This window comes from Rhinolophus hipposideros (assembly GCF_964194185.1).
Source record: "Rhinolophus hipposideros genome assembly, chromosome: 4".
NCBI lineage: Eukaryota > Metazoa > Chordata > Mammalia > Chiroptera > Rhinolophidae > Rhinolophus > Rhinolophus hipposideros.
Window position 1 is genome coordinate 39659610 of NC_138050.1, and position 21840 is coordinate 39681449.

A 21840-nucleotide genomic window follows, 5' to 3' on the forward strand; every position below is an offset into this window, starting at 1 on the left:
TTTCTAGTATTTTTATGAAGTTAAATCTCTTCCACCTTGAGTGATGGTTTAAGACTCCGTAGAACAGGTAATATTTGAGTTGGGCCTTAACATGAGAGGTGCTGACGGAATATGCAGAGGAGAAAATTATATTAAGAATGGCATTTTTCTGAATGTATAAGCAGAGATAAAAAAATTTAAGCATATGTTCAATTATAAGACTTATATGAAAGACTAATATGCAATAGAGTTAAAAATAAAGAATAAGTGCTTTAAATAACTTTTAAATTATCAAGTTAAACCCCTCGTTTGGAACTGGTTTTAATTTTTTATTTTGAATTAATTTTAGACTCACAGAAAATTGCAAAAGTAGTACAGAAAATATTTGTGTATCCTCCAACCAGCTTTCCATGACGTTAATATCTTATATAACCATAGTATAATTCCCACAGCCAGAAATCAACATTGGAACCATACATGAAACAACAGTTTTCAAGACACTGGACATCAGGCAATGAATGACAGTGATATCTCAGACAGGAAACAAATGAGGTAAGCCCTGCAATCGTCCAGGCTTCCTGCTTTGAGAGAATTTCCAGGCCATGGAACAGGGAGTGGTAACTGAAGCAGAGACCAAAAAATGCTCTGAGTTGAAGAGACAGACTGACAGTCTGCAGAGGAGACCAAGGCAGCTAGAGATCATCAGACAGAATGCTGGAGCAAAGAGGGCTGCACAGAGAAAGAACCCCAGAAATCTGCAGAGGGTCCCCCTGGAGTATTCAGCAGAGTATTGATCAGTGCATGCATAATGGAGAATGACCCAAGATTAGGGAGAGGACCATTCAAAAAGATTAGAGGAAGCAGTACTCGCACAGAGCAGTAGGCACAGAGCCTATTCCCACCAGCCAAGAGGGGAAAACTCGCGGGGTCTTATGAAGAGTACTCAGGGAGTTCTTGCCTCAATAGTGGGGAATAATTACCCCAGACTGAACACCACTCAGGAGCCACCTAACAAATTATAACAGCAAGACTAGAGAGGATTGAACAGTTTCTAAGTAATTTACCTGCATCCCAGAACAAAGCTCAAGGAAATGTGTAGGAACACAAACGTAGCCATTGTTGCCTTGCTTTGTGCTCTAGTTTTGAAAGTCTGATGCTAGTCTAATTCTTTTGTCTTTGCAAGTAATTTTATCTTTTTGCCTAGAGAGATACCTTGAGGATTTCATCTTTATTTTTGAGAACTAATAGTTGTATCAGGCTATACCTGAGAATTGCTAGTTCTAGGATTTGCCAGATGAGCCCTTCCAATGTATTGATTTGGGTTTTTCCTACTTCTAAATGTTTTCTTGGATTATATTTTTAATTATTAGCTCTGTTCTGTTGTTTTATTTTTCTTCTTGAGGACTCAGATAATATTAATATTAGTCTTTCTTTGTCTGTCATTTCTACTACTTTCTGAGCCTTTTTTCTTTTTTCTTTAACTCATTTCCATTCCCTTAGTTGTTTTTCCTGCCCTTCATTAAATTTTCATTTGGTCCATTCTCCTTGTGCATCTTGTAATTTGTTCTTCATTTCTGAGATAATTTTGTTTTTTTCTTCCAGTTCTTTTCCTGAGTTTTCGGATTTCAGATTTTAAGTGGTTTTTCATATCCTCAGACATTTGTTTCAATATATTTCATTCTTTTTGGAATATAGACTTACAATTTTCTTCTGCTCCATGGTTGTTTTTCAGGAAGGAAATTTTCCTCAGTTGATTGGCATGCAAATTCATTTCCTGATTTTCTGAAATATTTCTCCATAAACTTTATTTTCTTTTTGTTTATTTTTATGATATTGCAGTGTTTTAGAAGAGTCTGGTTTAATCGCTTTTTGATCTAGAAAGGTCCAGGTACTTTAGTGGGGTTTTGTCTGTTTCAGTGGTTGAGGGAAATTGTGAGGCTTCCAGTTTTTTGGTTCTCTTTCGTCCTATAGGAAAATGGAATTTCTCCTTTTTTCTTTTCCCCTTTACCACCTGATTTCCAAAGGGTGCTTCTTCTTTCCTTTTTTGCCTTTTTCCTCCTCAGAAGCTTTTTTCCGCGGAAGACTATCCTTTTAAATCATACCTGTTCTTTTAAATCAGGTTTTCTCTTTAAAATAGAGTCTATCCCTTTTAAATTGCATATCTGGTCCTTTATTCAGTATACCTGGTCCTTTAAGACTGAATGCTTTGAAATCCCTTCTCTACTGCCATGCTCTGATCTGCCTGGTTACCCTTTGAGGCATGACAGATTTTGGATGGACATAACCTTTCTGGTGGCCACTCCAACTCACCCCAGTCCCTTTCACTAGTGTACCTCCTCTGTGTCCCCACAGTTTTTCTCAATCTGCCTTTGCTTGCCACCAAACCCCATGGTATAAGAAGGGAGCCTATGGACCACAGCACTGACATTTGTTGACTTTTCTCTTTTTACTCGCAGTGATTTTACTGTTTCAGCGTTCTTAGACTTTAATGTTTGCCTAGAATTTTTGTACCTATAAAGTTATTTCATATCATTTGGGGAAGAGATTTGGGGAGGTTGCTTACTACACTCATGCCACTGTCTACAGATACCCTAGGTCCCCATTTTAAAATCTTTTATTAAAGCATAATCTACATAGCAGAAGTGCACATATCATCGGTATACAGCTCAATAAGTGCTCACCAACAGAACACACCCGTACATCCAGCCACAAGGCTCAGGAAAAAAATTTACCAACATCACCGAACCCCCCGTGCTCCTTCCAGTGAGCACCCCGAGGGTAACCACAGCACAAACAAGTTTTCCCTGCTTCTGCACATGCTAGAAATGAAATCACACTGTACGTACTCATACGCATCTGGCCTCTGTCATTGTGTTTGTGAGATTCATTCATGTTGCACAGTTTGTTCATTCTTGCTGCTGAATTTTATTCCAGTTGTGAAGGTGCCACAATTTACTTACCCATTCTATGGTTTGGGGGTAGTTTCAGGTTTTTTTTGGCTTATTTGAATAGCATTATGGTGAACATTTTTGCACATGCCCTTTGGTAATAATATATGTAAACATTTTGTTAAGTATATACCTAGGAATAGACTTTTTTGTTCACGGACCAGCAGTATATAAAAATTCATGTTGCTGCATATCCTTGTCAAAATATGGATGGTACTGTTTATCTTTTTTATTTGATCTATTCTGGTTGTATGTAGTGACATCTCATTGTGGTTGAGCATCTATTCATCTTTTATTGACCATTTGGCTCTCCTCTTTTGGAAAACTCTCTCAGGTTTTTTTGGTTTTTGTTTTTGTTTTCTTTTTGCTAGTAAGTCATTTTTTTTTTTTTTTAGTTGACAAATTTCTTTTACTTGTTTTTGTATCCACGATTGTAAAAAAGCAAACAGTGCTAATGGCCACTTTGGTAGAAACACACAGTGTTCGAACCTAGGAAGGATTACATTCTTTGGACGGGTTTTATCCCCAGGATGTCAAAGCCCTTGGCCATGACCGCAGCCACTGCCTCACACAGCAGCATACGCCACATGTTCACCTTCATCACTTTTCCAGTCTGTCGATCTTGGATTCCTTATAAAAGGCTTGCAGATCCCCAATAGGAGGTGAAACTGTTAGATAATCCGGAAATTTATCTTGCAGGTGAGCGATGAGCATGCCAAACTGGGTCCCCCAATCTCCTACATGGTTTAATCTTAGCACATCATACCCTGCAAATTCAAAGAGGCGGCACATGCTCTCTCCTATGATCGTTGACCTGAGATGGCCTACTTGCATCTCTTTAGCTATGTTGGGAGAGGAAAAATCAACTACAACCTTTTTATGCTATCCAAGGGCAGGTAGCTGAACGCCATTCACCAGGAGACTGGTCAACTGTTCTGATACAAACTCTTTTCTTAAGTGGATATTAATAAAACCAGGACCAGCAATTTCAACTTTTTCAATACATTCATTGCCTGGGAGGTGTTTGGTAATGTTTTCGGCAATTTCTCTTGGATTAACTTTCTGTTCCTTGGTTTTGAGCATCTGAGAGATACCCATAGCACTATTACACTGATAGTCCCCAAACTTGGGCTGTTGACTCGGTGTCACTATTAGAGGAGGATTTTCCAAATCTGGATATGCAGCCTTAATGATACAACCAAAGACCTCTTGTAGGCGGCTATTGATGTTAATCATATTTTTAGTTGGTCTCTTCCTTTCTGCTTGAAGACTCTTTTGAAGGATATTCAGTCGATACTTTAATTTTAAATTTTCTTCCCGCAACTGCTCCAAATTTGAAGAAGCTTCTAAACAGCCACAGTTTTTCAACCGTTCAATTTCAGCAGTCAGAGACTTAATCTCTTTTTCCTGCTGCTGCAGCCGTGCGGAGCACCGAGCCACCAGCCTTTCCATCCTCCTGCCAGCACCTCCCGCAACCGTAAGTCATTTTTAAGGAAAGAGATCTTTCACCTGGTGACTAGTGATTTCACCATGTGCACAAAACTAACTAGTCATAGAGTGAGAGAGTCAAACCTAGCACAACAGCACTGGATTCTCCAGGCTTTTTTTCCCCCCTAACCACAGGAATAAGGAGTTTGGGGTTAATCCTATTAGTATTTGGTAGTCATTTAAAGTTTTTGAATGGGTAATGATATGGCACTGGTGAGTTAAACAGGCTAATCTGAGCTAGTGAGTAGAGTGGAATATAGAAAAGTGAGCATGTGTTAGATAAAACACTAGGAAGATAAATAGTACAAAAGTGGTACAAACAGGGAAAGACACAATAAGACTGGAAAATGAGGGATAAATCATTGAGAAATTGGAAAGAAAAAATTGACAGGAGTGAAAGATTTCTCTAATCATTTTTTAAGTCTAAGAGATGAATATAGTGATAATAGACAGAATTAGGTAAATTCCAAGAATGGGTTGTTTGGAGAGGGTGAAGCGTGAGTTTGGTAGTAAATCCAATGATTTAACATGACATGTCAGCAGAAAGTCCAGGGGAAAGTATCTGAGAGGCAACTGAAAAACAAGAATTTTAATTTAAGAGATATAAGGGTAAAAGTAGAGATTCGTGATTTATCTTTACAAAAGTGATATGGGAGTGAAAATAGTATAGAAAACCTACCTGGAATCAAGAAGAGAAATGCCACCCATATTTAAAGGATGGGGAGGGAAAAGAATTCAAGGAAAAGTCAGAGAAGAGGGGCTAGACAGCTAGGAGAAGAACAGAGAAGAATGAGAACAATATTCTGGAATGAGGCTCAAAGAAATAAAGTTTAAAACAGTAGAATGTCAACAGAAAAACCTCAGAAAAGCAAAATACATAGTGGTCGACCTGGGAGAGGAGAAAGGCCTCTTGGATGTAATATATGTGTTCATTGGTGACCATGAAGGGAGTAGTTTCAGTGGAGAGCTAGAGGTGAAAGTCAAATTACAAGACATTCAGAAATAAGTTGATAATCGGATAGTACAGCTAGCAATACATTAACAGAAAACTCCATCAGTGGCTCCAAACTTGAAAAGCGAAAAAGAATTAGGTCAGATATAAGAAAAGGCAAAGTCAATTGAAAACGTTTTCAAAGTGAAGGAGAGCTGTGCTTATTTTAGGCAGACAGAAAGACACCCCAAAAAAGAGAGATTCATTGATAATGTTGGAAAGCAAAGGGAAAATCCATTTATGAAGCTCGAGAGGATAAAAAGGTTTGGAATATCTTCCTTTTTTCTTTTTTTTTTTTCACATTTTGTATTTCAGAGAGGAGGCATTAAGGATTCATGCCATAAGTTTATTTACAAACATTTCTGGTATGTTGAGTTCAACAATTTGATCCATTTTTCAAAGTGACTGCACCTCTTAAAATGCTCCTCTTCATATCTATTTCACGGATTAAGTAAAACATCCTTATTTTTTAAGCAGCTGGTGTCTTGCTATAAAGAAAGGTGTGGCAAATCCAGATTCAAAGTACAGAGTCATCATAACTAGCAACCGCCACTTGTTTTCCACTGAAAATGGCAAATTCTTCCGTGGGCCCTCCTCATAGTGGCTTCTATGGACCACAGAGGTTGTGAACCTCCGGATGCTCCGTCCTAACATAGCGCTGTTGGGAGGCCTGCAAGAGGCGCAGAGACCAAAACGGAGGAAATGGCGGTTCCTCCTTTTCTCACGACCTAGTTCTGGAATATCTTTATGAGAAGAGTAATAAAGAATTAAAGATCTGCTTCTGAGAAAAAAAATAGTCTTGAAACTCTTTCTTCTACAGTACAATCTAAACTTTTTCTTCTACACTAAAAACCAGAGAGAAAAGCCTTCCAGTTGATATCATCTCTGCAAGGTAAAGAGGAAGGGGCAGGGAACATTGCTGGGTTTGGCATCCTAGGGGTTTGGGTTTTTGTGTTTTTTTTTTAATCTGTGTGGGAATTAGAATTCCGGTCTCTGCTTCAAACTAGTAGGACCCTTTAAAGATCCACCTTCATGAAAGTTAGATTAAGGAAGAAAAAAAAAACCATCCAGAAGCACAGAAACATCCAAAAAAAAGTTGTCTGTTTAGGCCTAACTTTGGGTGGAAAAAATATTCTCTCGTAGGAATGAATATAATCTGGGTCGGGCTCCCGCTGAGTCTGGCCTCTCCCGCCCGCCCCGCCCACACACACACACACACACAGATTTTTAAATTTGAGTTTATAATAGCCATAGGATGTTCCAACCCTCAATCTAAGAAATCAACATACAGATTTGTCCCAGGTTGTTAATACCCTGGAATGCTAATGTAAAACAACTCTGAAAGGCTACGTCCCCCATTCCAGCCACATAGGGGTCCCACAGGTAAAGTGACAATGAAAATGAACTTGGAGCTTAATAATTGTAAATACATGAGCAATATTTATAAATACACTAGGACTCTATCCACCATGTGCACAATAACTTCAGATTAGATCATCAATAAATTCAGATAATTAAATCATCTGAATAAGACTAGAAAATAATTATGTTTAAATGATTAAGGACGTAAAAGAAGATATGAAAAAAGCTTAAGAAAAATATACTGCTACTAATTTCTAGTTCATGTTTTGATACGAGCACTTGAGGTAATAAATATCCCTCTATGTCCCCTTCATCTCTACTGTACATATTTTATTATCTCAGATTTTAAATAATTGCACAGTTATATAATAGTAGTCTCATTTGAATCACAGTGTCTTTTCAACCCACTGGTAATAAGTAGGGGTTGTGTTTTTTTTATGTGAAGCTTGATATAATTTTATATGAACAGTTTTGTGACTATTTCTTAATATTACTATGTTTTTCCTAAGTGATCATGGTAGAGACCTGAACTGTTGAAGTTTTTCTTTTGGTCCACTGCTGTATATACTGGCATTTTGTGACTAGATATCTACCTTTCCCTTCTGTCTTTCTTATTGAAAGATGTAAATTCCACATTCGTTTGTTTCCAGTGGAGAGTACATCTGTGTTCATCACTGGCTGGAATTAGATGTTATGCATTGAGTGAAAATTAGAGACTTTGGCATGACAATGAAAGCTCATGTCCAAATTGTTCCACTGAATTGTGCTGTCAGCATGGGTGAGGTGGGAAGCTCTATCCCAGAGTCCTTGTGATTATGCTTCTGAGATCTCGAGAAGAGGAAGACGCATGAGGTTGGAAGGCTGAAGCGAAGAAGCCGTGATTCTCAGTTCTTCACCATCAGGAGGCGGAGATGTGTGGGAACCCAGTGGGCCTGAGTTACAGCACGTTCTTCTGACTGCTGGCTCTGCCCATCTGGAAATCAAATACACATTTGATGTTAGTTCCCTCTGAGGCAGCAGATTCCTCAGACTTTTCCACGAGCTCCCCCATCGTGGATTCTCTTTCAGATTCACTCAGATTCTTCCATTTTTCTGTAGCACATTCGTGTCCACCAGGCCATTTCTTCACGGTATCGCTCTTAGTGATCTTCTCTCATCCTGTCACCCCCACCCCACCATCTCCAGTGCTTCTCCTAATTATGTGATTTCTGTAGGAAACATCATGTCCCTTTATTGGTAGATCTTTTTCCAGCCTCCATCTAGACACATTTAATGCTGCAGTAAAATTCAGGAAACTTCCTACCCAGGTTGCACTGTGGAGAGGTTGGACTGACCCTGCATTACTTGGTTGTGGATACTTCCATGATTGAAATAAACTTTTATGAATATATTCGGCAGTTTGAGTAAATTTTCTTTTATAGGTGACTGTTATCTAAATCATAAACCCAGTATTTTCAATTACATTCAATTTTGATGTGATTACCAAGTGTTTTATTCTCTTTTATATATGGTTCAAAAAGTGCATTTTGGTCAAATATCATTCTCTATGTTGTTTTTATAGAAATATGATTATCTATATTCTCAGATTGTATAATTACAATATTATTATGTATTATATTTCATTAATGAGAGGATTATTTTAAAACATCTCTTTCTGGAGGAGTGATTTATTCGTGTATTTATGTTCATCTTCTCTATATTATCTGAGGTAATAGTCATAAAATCAAACACATTTTGACATTTTTTTTAAAAAAAGACAACTATATTATTTAAAAATTAAAATCAGTAAAGAAAAAGCTCAGAAAGGAGACATTGAAAATAAAAGTAAGTAAAATTTCTAGGAATAAAAAATACAGATTGCCACTGAAATTATAAAATTCAGCAAGTGCATTAAACAGCAGAGCCAACATAGCCTAAGAGTGTATTGGTGTATGTAAAGATGATCTGAGGAAATTGCTCGGCATGAATCTCAAAGAGACAAAAGATGTGAAAATATTAGGCAGAGGTTATGAGAAGATAAAATAAGAAAAGACTAACATACACATGAAAGGAGCTCTAGGAGGTGATTCAACCAAAGGAAAGTTGGATGAATTTTCTTTTTTGAAGACTCAAATGAATCCAAAAAGCTTGAATTTTAAGTTGTTCAAGTTGGCACAACCGGTACACTAACTCTTCTCTTCTGATTATTACAAGCCACATTCTTCTGTCACTTCTCTGAAGTTCTTTGGTAATTACAATCCATATATCACAATGTACCATCCCATTATGTATTGTCTTGCCGACAGCCTTGATGGTTTCACACACGCTAGTCTTATCTCTCTAACTAAACTGTTGGATTCAAAAGAAGAGGTCGTGTCTTATATTTCTCTTGCGTTTCCTGCAGTGCCTGGTATAACGTCTTTCAAATTTGAATTTAATGAGAGAAGTAATAGAATTAAAGGTAAAAACCTATATTGAATGCTTCAATATATAATACTTTATTTGATTTTTTATAATACCTTATTTTAATAAAGGCATATTCATTTATATTTTTTATAGACAAAACATATCCAATTCAACAACACGCACATTTCAACCAAGCTGAATGAGCAAGAGTTCAGTTTAAACTTTATCTTTAGCTAAAAATGTCTTTAAGTATTCATGCTTTTAGTATGCATCCAACAAGTTAGCCTGCTGAGAATATTTTGTAAATCAAACTATAAATAGCTATAATAAATGTCATATGTAAATTGATCTATTTTCAAGGTTTCTGAATACAACAGAGATCTGAATAATTTTTTGAATGGCTGACAAATACTTTTTCTGCTTTTGCATTTGGATATCTCCCAAACAACTGAGCAAATTTTCCTAAAATTTGATCTACAATTCTCTGTAAGATTAAAAATTACCATTCTTAAAATGGTAATTAATGAAAAAAGTCAATAGCAATAAAAATTAATGGATTGAGGGCCGGCCCGGTGGCTCAGGTGGTTGGAGCTCCATGCTCCTAACTCCGAAGGCTGCTGGTTCGATTCCCACATGGGCCAGTGGGCTCTCAACCACAAGGTTGCCGGTTCAACTCCTCGAGTCCTGCAAGGGATGGTGGGCTGCGCCCCCTGCAACTAAGATTGAACATGGCACCTTGGGCTGAGCTGCCCCTGAGCCCCAGGATGGCTCAGTTGTTTGGAGCGCGTCCTCTCAACCACAAGGTTGCTGGTTTGACTCCCACAAGGGATGGTGGGCTGCACCCCTTGCAAATAACAATGGCAACTGGACCTGGAGCTGAGCTGCGCCCTCCACAACTAAGATTGAAAGGACAACAACTTGACTTGGAAAAAGTCCTAGAAGTATACACTGTTCCCCAATAAAGTCCTGTTCCCCTTCCCCAATAAAATCTTTTTTAAAAAATTAATGGCTTGAGCTAGATATGTCCCCACATTTACATAGCTTTATCCCAATGGCATAAAAAAAAATACATGATAGTAACATATAAGGATAACCAGTGGAAAATGTGCATAGGCCCACAATTCATACTAGTGCTTCACTGCTGTCCATTTCAGCACAAAAAAATTATTGTTAGGATACAAAGTGAAGGTAAATAATAAATAGCAATAATCTACACTTTCTTTATAACCTCTAAAATTGACTAAATGAAAGCCAAATCAAATCTTAAAAAGGTTTATGCACCATTTAAATAACTGGATTCCTTCATACCACTGCTGTATTTCCCATATTGAGTAAGGATTAATTACTGAGCAGGGATAATATACTAGCCAAGAAAGAAAGTGGCCTGAAGAAACTAATAGATCAGGAGATACAAGCTAGCAAACTCAAAGAGAAAAAAACACAGAGAGATCTTCCATCAGTCTCTGTCTCCCACCAAAATGCCACCACACACACACACACACACACACACACACACACACACACACACCACACAATTCAAGCCAAAAGAAAGGGAACTTCAGCGTCCAAGACAGAAAACGACAAAGCAGCAGCTGTCTCCGCTGAGCCATAGTTTTAGATTGCTTGTTCCATAAATAAATAAATAAATAAATAAATAAAACCACAGCTAGAGAGACATGAGATCAAGTCCCATGAGTTCTTTGCTGATCTTAGTAGTTAATTCTCTTTACTTAAAGGCATCCATTTTTGTGGGTGGAGCACTTGAATTGGGTAAAATTTTGACCTGCCATGTTATATTGAACCCACAAGTTGTCTTGGCCAGAATCTAAAATAAAGTCCTAAATCCTAAACAAAGCTATACTTGATATTACAGCAACATGAAGTCAACTACTTCAAGACCCTCAGTTATTCATACACTCAGCTCTTGGGCCAGTCCAAACTCACCATCAGAGAAGAGGTAAACATGCAAATCAAGCAGTACATGTGAAATCAATTTGCTCCTGGCTCTACGTTTATCTAGAACAGATTGCTGGGTTTACAGCCTCCCATTGAGTAAGAATTTTTAGCCATGAAATTTTCCAACTGAAGTCTGCCTAACTCCTGAGTAACAACCAAAAGCACCCTTACCAAACCTATCCTTGGGGATCTCTGGAACTTAATTCCATCAAAGAGTGCAGTCTTCTCCATCTGCTCATCATTTTATTCGTTAAATGCCCAGACTTCTAACTTAAGAGAGGAAGTCTAATTAGTAGAGAGAGCAGAGGGACCTTGAACAAGTCAGTTTGGGGGCTCAGGGCCTTGACTGCACAATGGGGAGAAGAGCCTCAGTCCCATATGTCCTTCACAGGAAACTGACAATTAAATGCCCTGGGTCCTTGTGGAAAAGAGGCCTATGCATTAATTCTCTTTTGAGAGCATTCTCCTTTGAAAACTAAGTCACAGAAATGTCACCTCAGAAGTCTGCAGAAATTATTAGACGTCTCCCAGTTCTTTCAAGTCTTAGAGACACTGAGGGAACTTGTTTAGAGCTACCCTAGTAGAGCCAAGATCTGAACATAGATCTGTTCGATCCAAAGCCCACAACTTTCCACTATTTCATTCCATACATCCTTCAAAATGTTTACCATCTGCTTGATAATCTGTTTAGTCTCAGGGAAAATGTTTGGAAATCATGTATTTTTAGGAATTAGATTTGACAAAAAGATGTAAAAATTATAAAAGGAATTTTCTGAGGATGTAATGTGCACAAACTTGAGAGTTTCCAAAAAATAAAAAATAATACCTTTACAAAGAACAGAAAAACTCCTAACCAAAGAGAGAATATCTGAATGAAGATACATATGTCTGTAGCACTTATCCATATTGGGCACACATAATTTAAAGATTTATACGGATTTTCATATTGAAATAGCAAATTACTTCCATTTTATTTATATGTAGAAACTGACACAATACTTCAGATAAAGTAGAATTTATCAAAAGTTATTTACAATTAGAGGCACTATTGCTGTTTTCAATTATTAATTTTTATACTGTCATTTAAAAAAGAATCAATGACTAATAAAGAGTGAAATGGTCAATAAAGTCTCTCCTTGCCCAGAAAAATATGTAAAGTTAGAAAAAGCTAACCTATTCCACCTGATTTGGTAAAAAAGATTATTAGAGTTTATGATGGAGAAACTGACCTAAAATGGTTCTCTGCCAGTTGGAACTGACCTAAAATAGCCGGAGAGGAGCGAGAAGTCCCCAGCCTAAGCCCCAGCCCACTTCCTCATAGCCCCCTCCAAGCCACACCCCGAGCGAATCACCTGAGGACACCTACCTCTTCCCCAACTCAAAGAAGTCCCCAACCCATAAAAACCTGCTCAAAACCTTGCTAGGGGCTCACTTTTGGGGAAAGATCCTGCTGAGCCGGCCGGCATAATAAAGCTGACTCTCCTAACTCTCTGAGTGCCGCTGGGGTTCTTTCCGGTCCTGGTATCCGTAACATTTACTTCTAAGGAGATACAGTCATTATTCAGGTTTAGAAAACATGCATTCAAATACCTAAATCCAATTTTTTGTTTTTTTTCAAAATGTCCCGTTGGGTCAGGCAGCATCCTGGTTTTGGCTGTATGTCGCTCTCCTAATGACTGAGTTACTCAACAACAAAAACAACCGCAACAACAAACTGCAGAATTTTGTTCACTGTTTTGTAATTCATTCATTGATAAAATAAGTGTTTTTAAAAGTTAAATCATAATTCAGGAAGGAAACAGTAATTTCAATTTTCCTGTACTAGAGATTTTTAATATACTGAATCCTCTGTAGGGTCAATAGGTTTAAAATCGATTTCCTGAAAGAAGATGTACAATGTGGGAATACTGTCAGCAAAACAACTGATGAAACAACGCAACATATAATCTTTATAAATAGAAATCACCTGTGAGATTCAAAATACTAGGTCTATGAGGGGGCTTATCTAAAACGTATCATTCTTAATTTGTATAAAACAATTAAACTGAATCCTTCTGCCCCCCCCCCAAAAAAAAAAAAAAAGATGAGCAAAACATGGCCCTGAATTTGAGACTCACTTAGATTATTTCCAGGAGTCTCAACAACTCAAGGTAACAGTCTAAAACTGTTCAGTCAAGCTACAATGCCTTTTTCCATTTCACTTTAATGAAATTCCTTCTGTCACCTCAGTCTTTCGTGTTCTAACAGTGAATAGCTAATTAACCACCTATATTTCTCAATCTATAAGATCAGAACCATTCTCCTCTACTAATTCTACCATTAACACTCAAGTAATGATAGTCCTATATCACTCTACTCAGTTGGTAGAAGAGAAAAGAGAGGAACACAACTACTCCAGATCAAAGACCGTGGGTAAATGGTATTGTCAACAGAAGCCATCTTTCCTGTGACACAGGCCAGCTGATACCTGGAATACTGCTTGTAGTAAGGACCATTTAGTATCTGCACAGGGGCTACTTTGCAGTTACTGTAGCTGTTCATGGGTTCCAACTGTCAATACATATGCAGTGACCCAGAACAATAATGCGACACTATTTACAAACACGATATTTGCATCTTATTAATATCTGCTTTGAAGGTATCAATCAGGAGAGGGAAGAACAATATGGAATTATCTATCTTTCCTTTTGCAAACACACGACTTCATTAGTATTACTGTAGGGTTCTCAGGTGAGCAGTGAAATTTCTTGGTTTCCTGAAAGGTTAAAGAAGGTCAAACCTGGTTTTCATTGTCTATCAAAAAATAACTCTTGGTTTCTATAATGGTATCTCATATATATGGTAATCTCTTACAAGAAAAAGAAAGTTCCAGAATAAATTGATCACTAGGGGAAGGTCATATTAAATACCTCTATCGGGCCTATGTTCAAATATCATGCAAGGCAACAGGCTTACAGAGATGAAAAAGGATTGCCCCTGACCTTAAGAAACTCACAATAGCAAATAACTACAATGCATTCTAAAGTAAAGGTTTGCATAAAGCTCCCCTGGAGCCTGCAGGAAGAAAAATTTTGCTCAATCAGAAAAGGTCAGGAAAAGCTTTACAGAAAATTTGAGATTTGAGTTGCTTTTGAAAGGTTTAAAACCATGGATAGAAGTCAAGAAAGGGGCTATCTTGGAAAATAAAAAACATACTTTCCTCAATAAGGAGTTTGATTTCAGAACTCTTTCTTGATATGAATATATGTCAGCTACTTGTCTATAAAACTGGGCTGACATCGCCTCCCTTCACATAGATATTGTGAGAAATGATTGTGACACTCCTGAAAAAGTGGAAATCATTACCAACCCACATATGTCTCCACGCGCCCTGCATCGCACTCGCTCCTGGAGGCTGGATTTTGCAGCACTGTTTCAACCAGACAACTCAGCCTCCTCTGATGACTGCCATGTCACCAGGGAGGATCTGCCAACCAAACAGCCCAAGCCATTGAAAAGCATCAGGAAATACTTTATGTAATGAGTCTGTTTGACAGCCAGATCCCACAGATATGTCACAAAGACAGAGACATAAACTATCCAACTAAATGCAAAAGGGAGCTAATCAACGTGTTCATAGAGGTACAGCCTGAATGTGAAAGATACCAAAAGGAATAAAGGACTCTCTTGCCCAGTGTGGTCCTGTTTTATTGTTGACCAAATCACTCATTTCTCACCCCAAAAGCTGAAACAGCACAAAAAAGTTTAAGCCCTAATCACATTACGAGATGATATTGTGTCCAATAAGACCTAAAGCGTACCCCCCAGGCAAACTCCAGGCCAGGCCAATTCTCATCCAAAGTTCACTTAAGAGGAATCATATTTGTGGAAGATGGTCTCAGAGATAAGCTGCCCTCAACTTGTTCCATCAGTGAGACATTAGAGAGCTGACTATGCAACATTGAAGTCTACTAAAACAAAGTCCTATAAGGTCCTTCTTGCCTGTAGAGCGGGAGTGTCCTGGGAGGTGTTAATTGGCTGATCATGTAGTACCTTTTCTGTGGAACCTCCACAGAAATTTTTCTCAGACTTTGGTACAAGACAGGTTCTGAATCTCCTGGGAGGGACGTAAATTTTTATTTTATGGACATTGAAACTATTATTACTCATCTTATTTACACTTTTGCTTTCATTACCAGGAATCACATACACAATTGCAATGCACACTCTTGCAACCCATTGCACAGGACCTACGGCACGTATTTGATGTTTATCTCATTTCTTCTTCACTCTTACTTCATTGTTTGTTTATTTTTATTCTCTTGTATTATTTCTGTAGGTTATAAAAAAATAAAATCCTAGACAAGGAGAATAAATATTGATATATATCTGTCTATAATTTATACAAGTCAGTAGATGGCATCACTATATACTATAGGGCAGGAAAACAAGCGTCCTAAGAGAGAAGGTCTGTATGGTACCAAGTAAGTCTAACACCAGGATCCACATGCTGCCATCACTCACTGAATCGGAGTTTTACCAAATGTCTGAAAGAAATTTCCTCAGAACGGTCTTAAAGACAAGGCATGGAAGAAAGAATTAATGGATAAAACTCTGAGGAGGAGACCCAAGGTGACAGAGTACATAAACACCGTGCCTGCTTACTTCCACAAACACATTAACATACAACTAAATTATAGAACAATTAACCTGGAGAACCATCTGAAGACTGGCAGAACAGAAGGTTTATAAGTAAAGATATAAAGAAGAAACCACGTCGAGATTGGTAGGAGGGGTAGAGACGTGAAACAGGCTGGTTCCAAACCTCCATGTGGCAGATGAAAATCGGGAGGGATACCTCGTCTATGGTGGTTCTGATTATTGTCCACAGTGTCATATTCCTGGGAACTTACTAAAAACAAACAAACAAAAAACTATGCTCCTTTTTCTTCCCCCTGCTCTTTCTATAATCCTTTTAAAGCTTCAGAGACAGAGAGAAAGGAGTCTGCACACCAAGCATTGGTTAGATTAAAAATCAAATACTAAAGTTGACATTAGCACTAGAGAATAGCTGGAGCAGAACTATCCCATTGGGCCTTATGTGAGTATTAAATGAAATTAATTAACAACATTACTGCAGGTATGACAAGGAGTCAGGTGACTCCGAATCTTCTATCTGAAAGACATAATTCTGAGGAACACGTCCCACCACCAATCTAATCACTGTGTGCACTCTATTTTCCAAAAGATTGCCAAGTTGAAGGAAACAGACAGCAGTTGTTTGAGTGAAAAAAATTTAACGTAGTTCTCATATATCCAAAGAATATTCAGAATCTTTGGCAGCCTAAGATTATCAGAACATAAGATTAGAAACTTTTGCTATTGCCATTAGATTTTGCAGGAAAGACACTTAATTCCATCACCTTCTGGTAGTTGCAAGAATCAGCCAGGAGCTGTGAATAATGTTTAGGGCCTTTTTACATCTTGAAAAAAAAATGAGTGATAGTTAAACATTCCTCCTTAGAGCAAAATACAATTTTAAAGACACTATTAAAATACATAATACAAAATTAAGGTAGTGGAAATAAATAGTTTTAATGTAACAAGAAATTTATCACAATATTTTTATAAAGGCTATTTTCCTTTAAATATAAATTTTATAGTAATCATTTATAATTACTCATTAATATTTTTATAGGGAAAACATAAGTGAGTAGACTTTATGGGGTTCTAGCTCTGTTTTACATCAGTGAATCATCTCAGACAACATCTCTCAAAGTGGTTTGCATGGCTATTAAAAGGGTCTCTTGAGAAGAGAGTTTCTTGATAAGAAGTGTTTGAGAAACTCTGGGTTAAATAAACCAGGTAAATCAATCCCTTTCCTGCAGAAATTGCACTTTCCTGGATCAAGATGGTGATATAGGTCATTCCTCACTCACAAGAAGACCAACTAGCAACTACCTATAGACAAGACACCGCTGTGAAAATCCCAGAACCTGGGGGTGAGGCTGAAGCACCCCCTGGAGCACAGACAGCAACAAGGACCTCGGTATAAGGGTAAGAAGAGTGGCTTCATGTGGAAAGCGTTGCCCTTCTCCCAGGCTGGCACAGTATCCCATGGCCTACAGTTGCTCCAAAGGAAAAAAGAGAACCCAAGGTGGACATCGAGCTTTCCCAGCATTGCAGGATCCCAGGAGGCCTATTCAGGTCTCACCTCATGGGGATCACTGAGGGAATCTGAAGAGTTTCACCACGGGGGATCAGATAGAGATGGAAACAGGGGCAGATTTACAGCAACCACATTCAGAGCTGGGTGGATCAAGTTCTTGCTTGAGTAGTGCCCAAGCAAAGATACCAGCATGTGGTTCTGCCCATCTGCAGAGCTGAGCCACTGGCCCCATCTGGCCAGGGAGCTTGGTTGTCAGTTCTGCCTGATTTGGATCCCAAGCCATACTAGCATGAACCTCATTCTATGGCTCTGCCTAGGCAGGGGAGCAGATTCACAGTCTTGCCCAACTGCTAGACTAGCCTCCAATTCCATCCTTCTAGGAAGCATGGCCTCAGATGCCTGGCAATCAATCATGGAGCATAATCGACAACCCACCTAGGCAGAGAGCCAAGCCAGCAGCCCTGCACAGCTAGTGAGTATAGCCTCTGGCCATGCACAGCCAGAGAGCCTGAACAGTGATCTTAAGAAGCCTCAGAGCCCAGCCAGCAACCATACCCAACAGCACAGCACGGCTGAAGACCTGCCCATTTCCAGCTCAGTGGGTATAACCATTGGCCCCACCTAATCATAGAGCTTAGCCTGAGGCCACTCAGCCAGCCTGAGGCTCCACCTGACCTGGAGCAATTGTGGAGCACAGCCCATAGCCCTCCCCCACTGCAGAGTCCTGTCAGTGGCACTGCCCTGACAGTGAACACAGCCTGCAACCTGCCTGACCAGAGTTGATGGCAGAGCCAGCTAGTGGCCCCAGCTGACCACAAAACAGCCAGCAGCCCCACCCAACCAGGAAGTTCACCCAGGGGCCTCCCCTGAACATGGAGCCCAGTTAGGAGACCCACCCAACCATGGAACCCAGCAAGCAGCACTCTCCCCTCCCCCACCCCAGTCTCAGACCTTAGGCCTTGCCCAACCAAAGACCCAGATAGCAAGCCCACCTGCCAGCAGGTGCTACCAACTGACCCATCCAGTACTTCAAGTGGAGCCAAATAAGACAAATGAAAATGGAAATACGACACATCAAAACTTCTGGGATGCAGCAAAAGCAGCTCTAAAAATAAAGCTTATAGCTATAAATGTATAAATGCATACATACATCAAGAAAAAAGAAAGCTCTCCCATAAATAACCTAACATTACACCTCAAAGAACTAGCAAAAGGAGAACTAAGCCCAATGGTAGCCGAAGGAAGTAAATAATAATGATTAGAGCAGAAATAAATAAATTTTAAAAATTAGTGCCAGGCACAAATCTGAGCATTTTATATCAACTCATTTAATCTTTATAACAACTCTGTGTGGTAGGTACTCTCATTGTTCTCAATTTATGGATGAGGGAACTTAAGCACAGAGGGGTTACATGACTTTCCAACAGTCACACAGTTAATGTAGTATGTGTAATAAAACTAGAAAGCAGAGCAACAGAAATATTAACCCAAAATCAGGTTAGTGGTTATCTCGGAAGAGGAAGTTAGAACTAGAAGGGCTTCACGGGTTCTAAAAACATTCTTTTTCTTTACGAGGGGTATACCAGTGTTCATTTTGTTACTATTCTTTAAACTGAATAGATGTGTTACATATTCTCTTTTTATGTATGTTTCATAATAAAACTATCAACAAAGAAACACATTGGCATGAGCAAAGATGAACAGATGAAAGTGAGCTTGCCTCAGAAAAAGAATTTCTTAGAAAGACAGTTTAAAAAAAAGAAGAAAAGAAATTCTCTCGATTTACAAAAATATTGCCATAAACATTAGAGTCCCATTTTGACTGCCCAGTTCAATCTAGTATTGAAACCTTACAATTGTAAAAAGACTAGCAATAGAAACCTGTAATTAAATGAGAAAAAGCTGGAAAGAGATACACCAAAATGTTTGCTCCTACTTAGATGGCAGGGCTGTGTATGAGTCCCCCATTGCTTTTTAACATTATAGACAGACTCCGGAGTTCGGCAGACATGAGCTTGAATTAAGTATCTTTAATTCACTGGTTGTGAGACCTGAAAAAAGTCTCATCTCTCTGAGCCTTAATTTCCTGCCATGTAAAATGGGGATAATAATACCTCAGAAGTGTATTGTGAGGTTTTAATGAAATTATGTGTACATATATACACATACATATACATATACAGTCGTACATATACCTATATCACAGTATCTAGATTGTAGAAAACCAAGGAAAGTTGCTATTGTTATTTGTAGTAATCATTGCCCACCTTTATTTGCCTTCCCCTCATTGCCTTATTTTGGAGCACCCTCTCTTGTTCGGGAGTTGATGACACTCTCTCCTCTTGACAGGAACCTATAACCCAAGTCTGGATAATGAGAATCATCTCCATGTGTTTGGATGGAGTTACAGGGAAAGAGGTGATGGCAGAAGCCAGCTAGTGGTGAGCTCTTTTCTCTGACATAACTCTAAAGATGTAAACCGAGAGCTAGCCTGGAGTCTAGGCAATGGCTGTCTTTGGAACCACAGAGGTAGAGGTTGCCTAGAAATAAAGTTAATTTAAAGGAAAACGAGACAGAGAGAGAGAGACAGAGAGACAGAGAGAGACAGAGAGAGACAGAGAGACAGAGAGACTTGATGGCATTGACCTCAGCCCTGAACTCAGCCACATGTAGAGCCAGATACATACTTTGAACTTCTCTATTAAGTGAAACAATAAATTCCTTTGCTTAAAATAATTTATCTTTATGTCACTTACAATCCAAAAATCCCAGCTAATAATAAGTTAATACATAAAAAGCAGTTAGAGCCATTTAAATCAGAGATTATTATACTATCAATGCACAATTTCTTTTTTCTACACTTTCCAAGTTTAGTTAGCATATTTTTATTAGTATTTCCCATTATATAAACTCATCATTTTTCTATTTTTAACTATGTCCATTATTTCTTTCAAAGTTCTTTTTGAATTATTTGTATGTTTATTATCTATATATGTTTGATTTGTTTTCACGCTAACTCTTAAGGTTTTGCCAATATGCTTGTTGAATACTTTAATTATCAAATTTAAACTTTACCTGCAGACGACTGCTGCCCCAACTGACAGCTTGACTAACTCAGAATCAACCAACTAAATCACTGACCTTCAGAAAAGAAGTGCGACAATGAGTGTTTGTTGTTTTAAGCTGCTAAATGTGGGTTAATATGCTATATAGCAACAGATAATTAATACAATCCCTTTTCATAAATGGTGCTCCATTTTGAAGCTGAAATGTTTCATTAAATAAAGACTTTTTTCTTATTTTTTTGATTATGCTGTTATCTTTTTTATAGTTTTTGTTGTCTTTTCCTTCAGAAATAATTACTATTCAAAAAATTTAGGTCTCTAAGACAGACTGTTCAACTATTATTAATCATGTTTAATCTTTTATTCTTTAAAGTTATGCTTTTGAGCCATTTCTCAAATTTGCTTCTACTGTATGAATTCCATTTTCCATGGTTTCAAGTATTCTATTTTCTCCCTCCAACCTGTTATCTTTTAGATGTTATATTTTATTTTACTGTAATTGTTTCTTGGTCTCAGATTACTCACATATTTTTCCATAAGAACCTACTCTTGATTCTCAGAGGAAATGTCCTCTTATATGTTTTTTAATTAGTGAAGCAGATATTTTCTAAAATTATCCTGTTTCTTACAGTAAATCTATTTACTTCAGATGCAAGCAATTGCCCTGGATCATCAGAACTAAATAGCATAGTGGTTATGACTGTGGCTCTGGAGTCATTCCTTCCAAGTTCGAATCCCAACCCTGTCACTTGTCAGCTGTGACCTTGGCTAAGTTTCTAAAATCTCTGTGCTTCAGTTTCCTTACCTGAAAAAATTAGGGCAAGTGTAGTACCTGCCTCACAGAGTTACTGAGCCCACACACATGATGTGCTTAAACCACCTCAATACATGGTATGTGCTCAAAAGTATTAATAATTTTTATAAAGACAATGGCCAGCTTAACTTGTGAAGCAGAGTGTTATCATGCCACCTCCACCCACCTCCCCCTAGAGTTTTCTCTGTTTATTCATCTTCTCACAGTCCTGGCATAGAAAGAAAATCAAGATACAGAATTTACTCTGGGCTCAGTAACAGACGGATAAGACCCTGTCCTAATACTTGATGAAAAGGTAAGATGGTGTCTCTCCTTGGTTGAGACAAAGGTTTACAACAATAGAATTTAATACATTTTTTTTAATCTGTAAGTTACTTGTTTGGACATTAGGTAACTATAGACTAGGGACCATATTACTAGTGTTTACAATTCTTCTTCAGCACAGATCCCAGGAGGATGGGACTCTAGGGAAAAGACCCCCTGTGTGCTCACATAGCAGGAAAAGTACACTCGAGATAAACCCAGTTTGCTGCAGTATTAAACAGTACTTTTTACCCCCACTTTTTTCCCATCCTAAGAACCCCAAAGTCTCCTCTCACCATGGTTTCAGGCTTAAAGTCTAGAATCTCATGATTATATAAAGTTTGGATGTGACTCCTCTTGATTTGGTGACTTATAAACTAAAAAATGATGTTATTTCCCTC

The 21840-nt window shown here is 38.3% G+C and overlaps 1 protein-coding gene and 1 pseudogene across 2 annotated transcripts; both read right to left on the reverse strand.

Moving 5' to 3' along the window:
- Positions 1-1812: 1812 nt before the first annotated feature.
- On the reverse strand, positions 1813-4379 carry LOC308496791 (arginine--tRNA ligase, cytoplasmic-like; annotated as a pseudogene). Its single transcript has one exon. The product of its transcript is annotated as an arginine--tRNA ligase, cytoplasmic-like (transcript).
- Positions 4110-6060, reverse strand: LOC308496792 (cytochrome c oxidase subunit 7C, mitochondrial-like; the record flags this gene model as incomplete). The annotated part of the gene is made up of 1 exon (XM_081046489.1): positions 4110-6060. One exon carries the CDS (start codon positions 6058-6060, stop codon positions 5869-5871), a length of 192 nt encoding a protein of 63 aa, XP_080902615.1. The 3' UTR covers positions 4110-5868.
- Positions 6061-21840: the final 15780 nt, after the last annotated feature.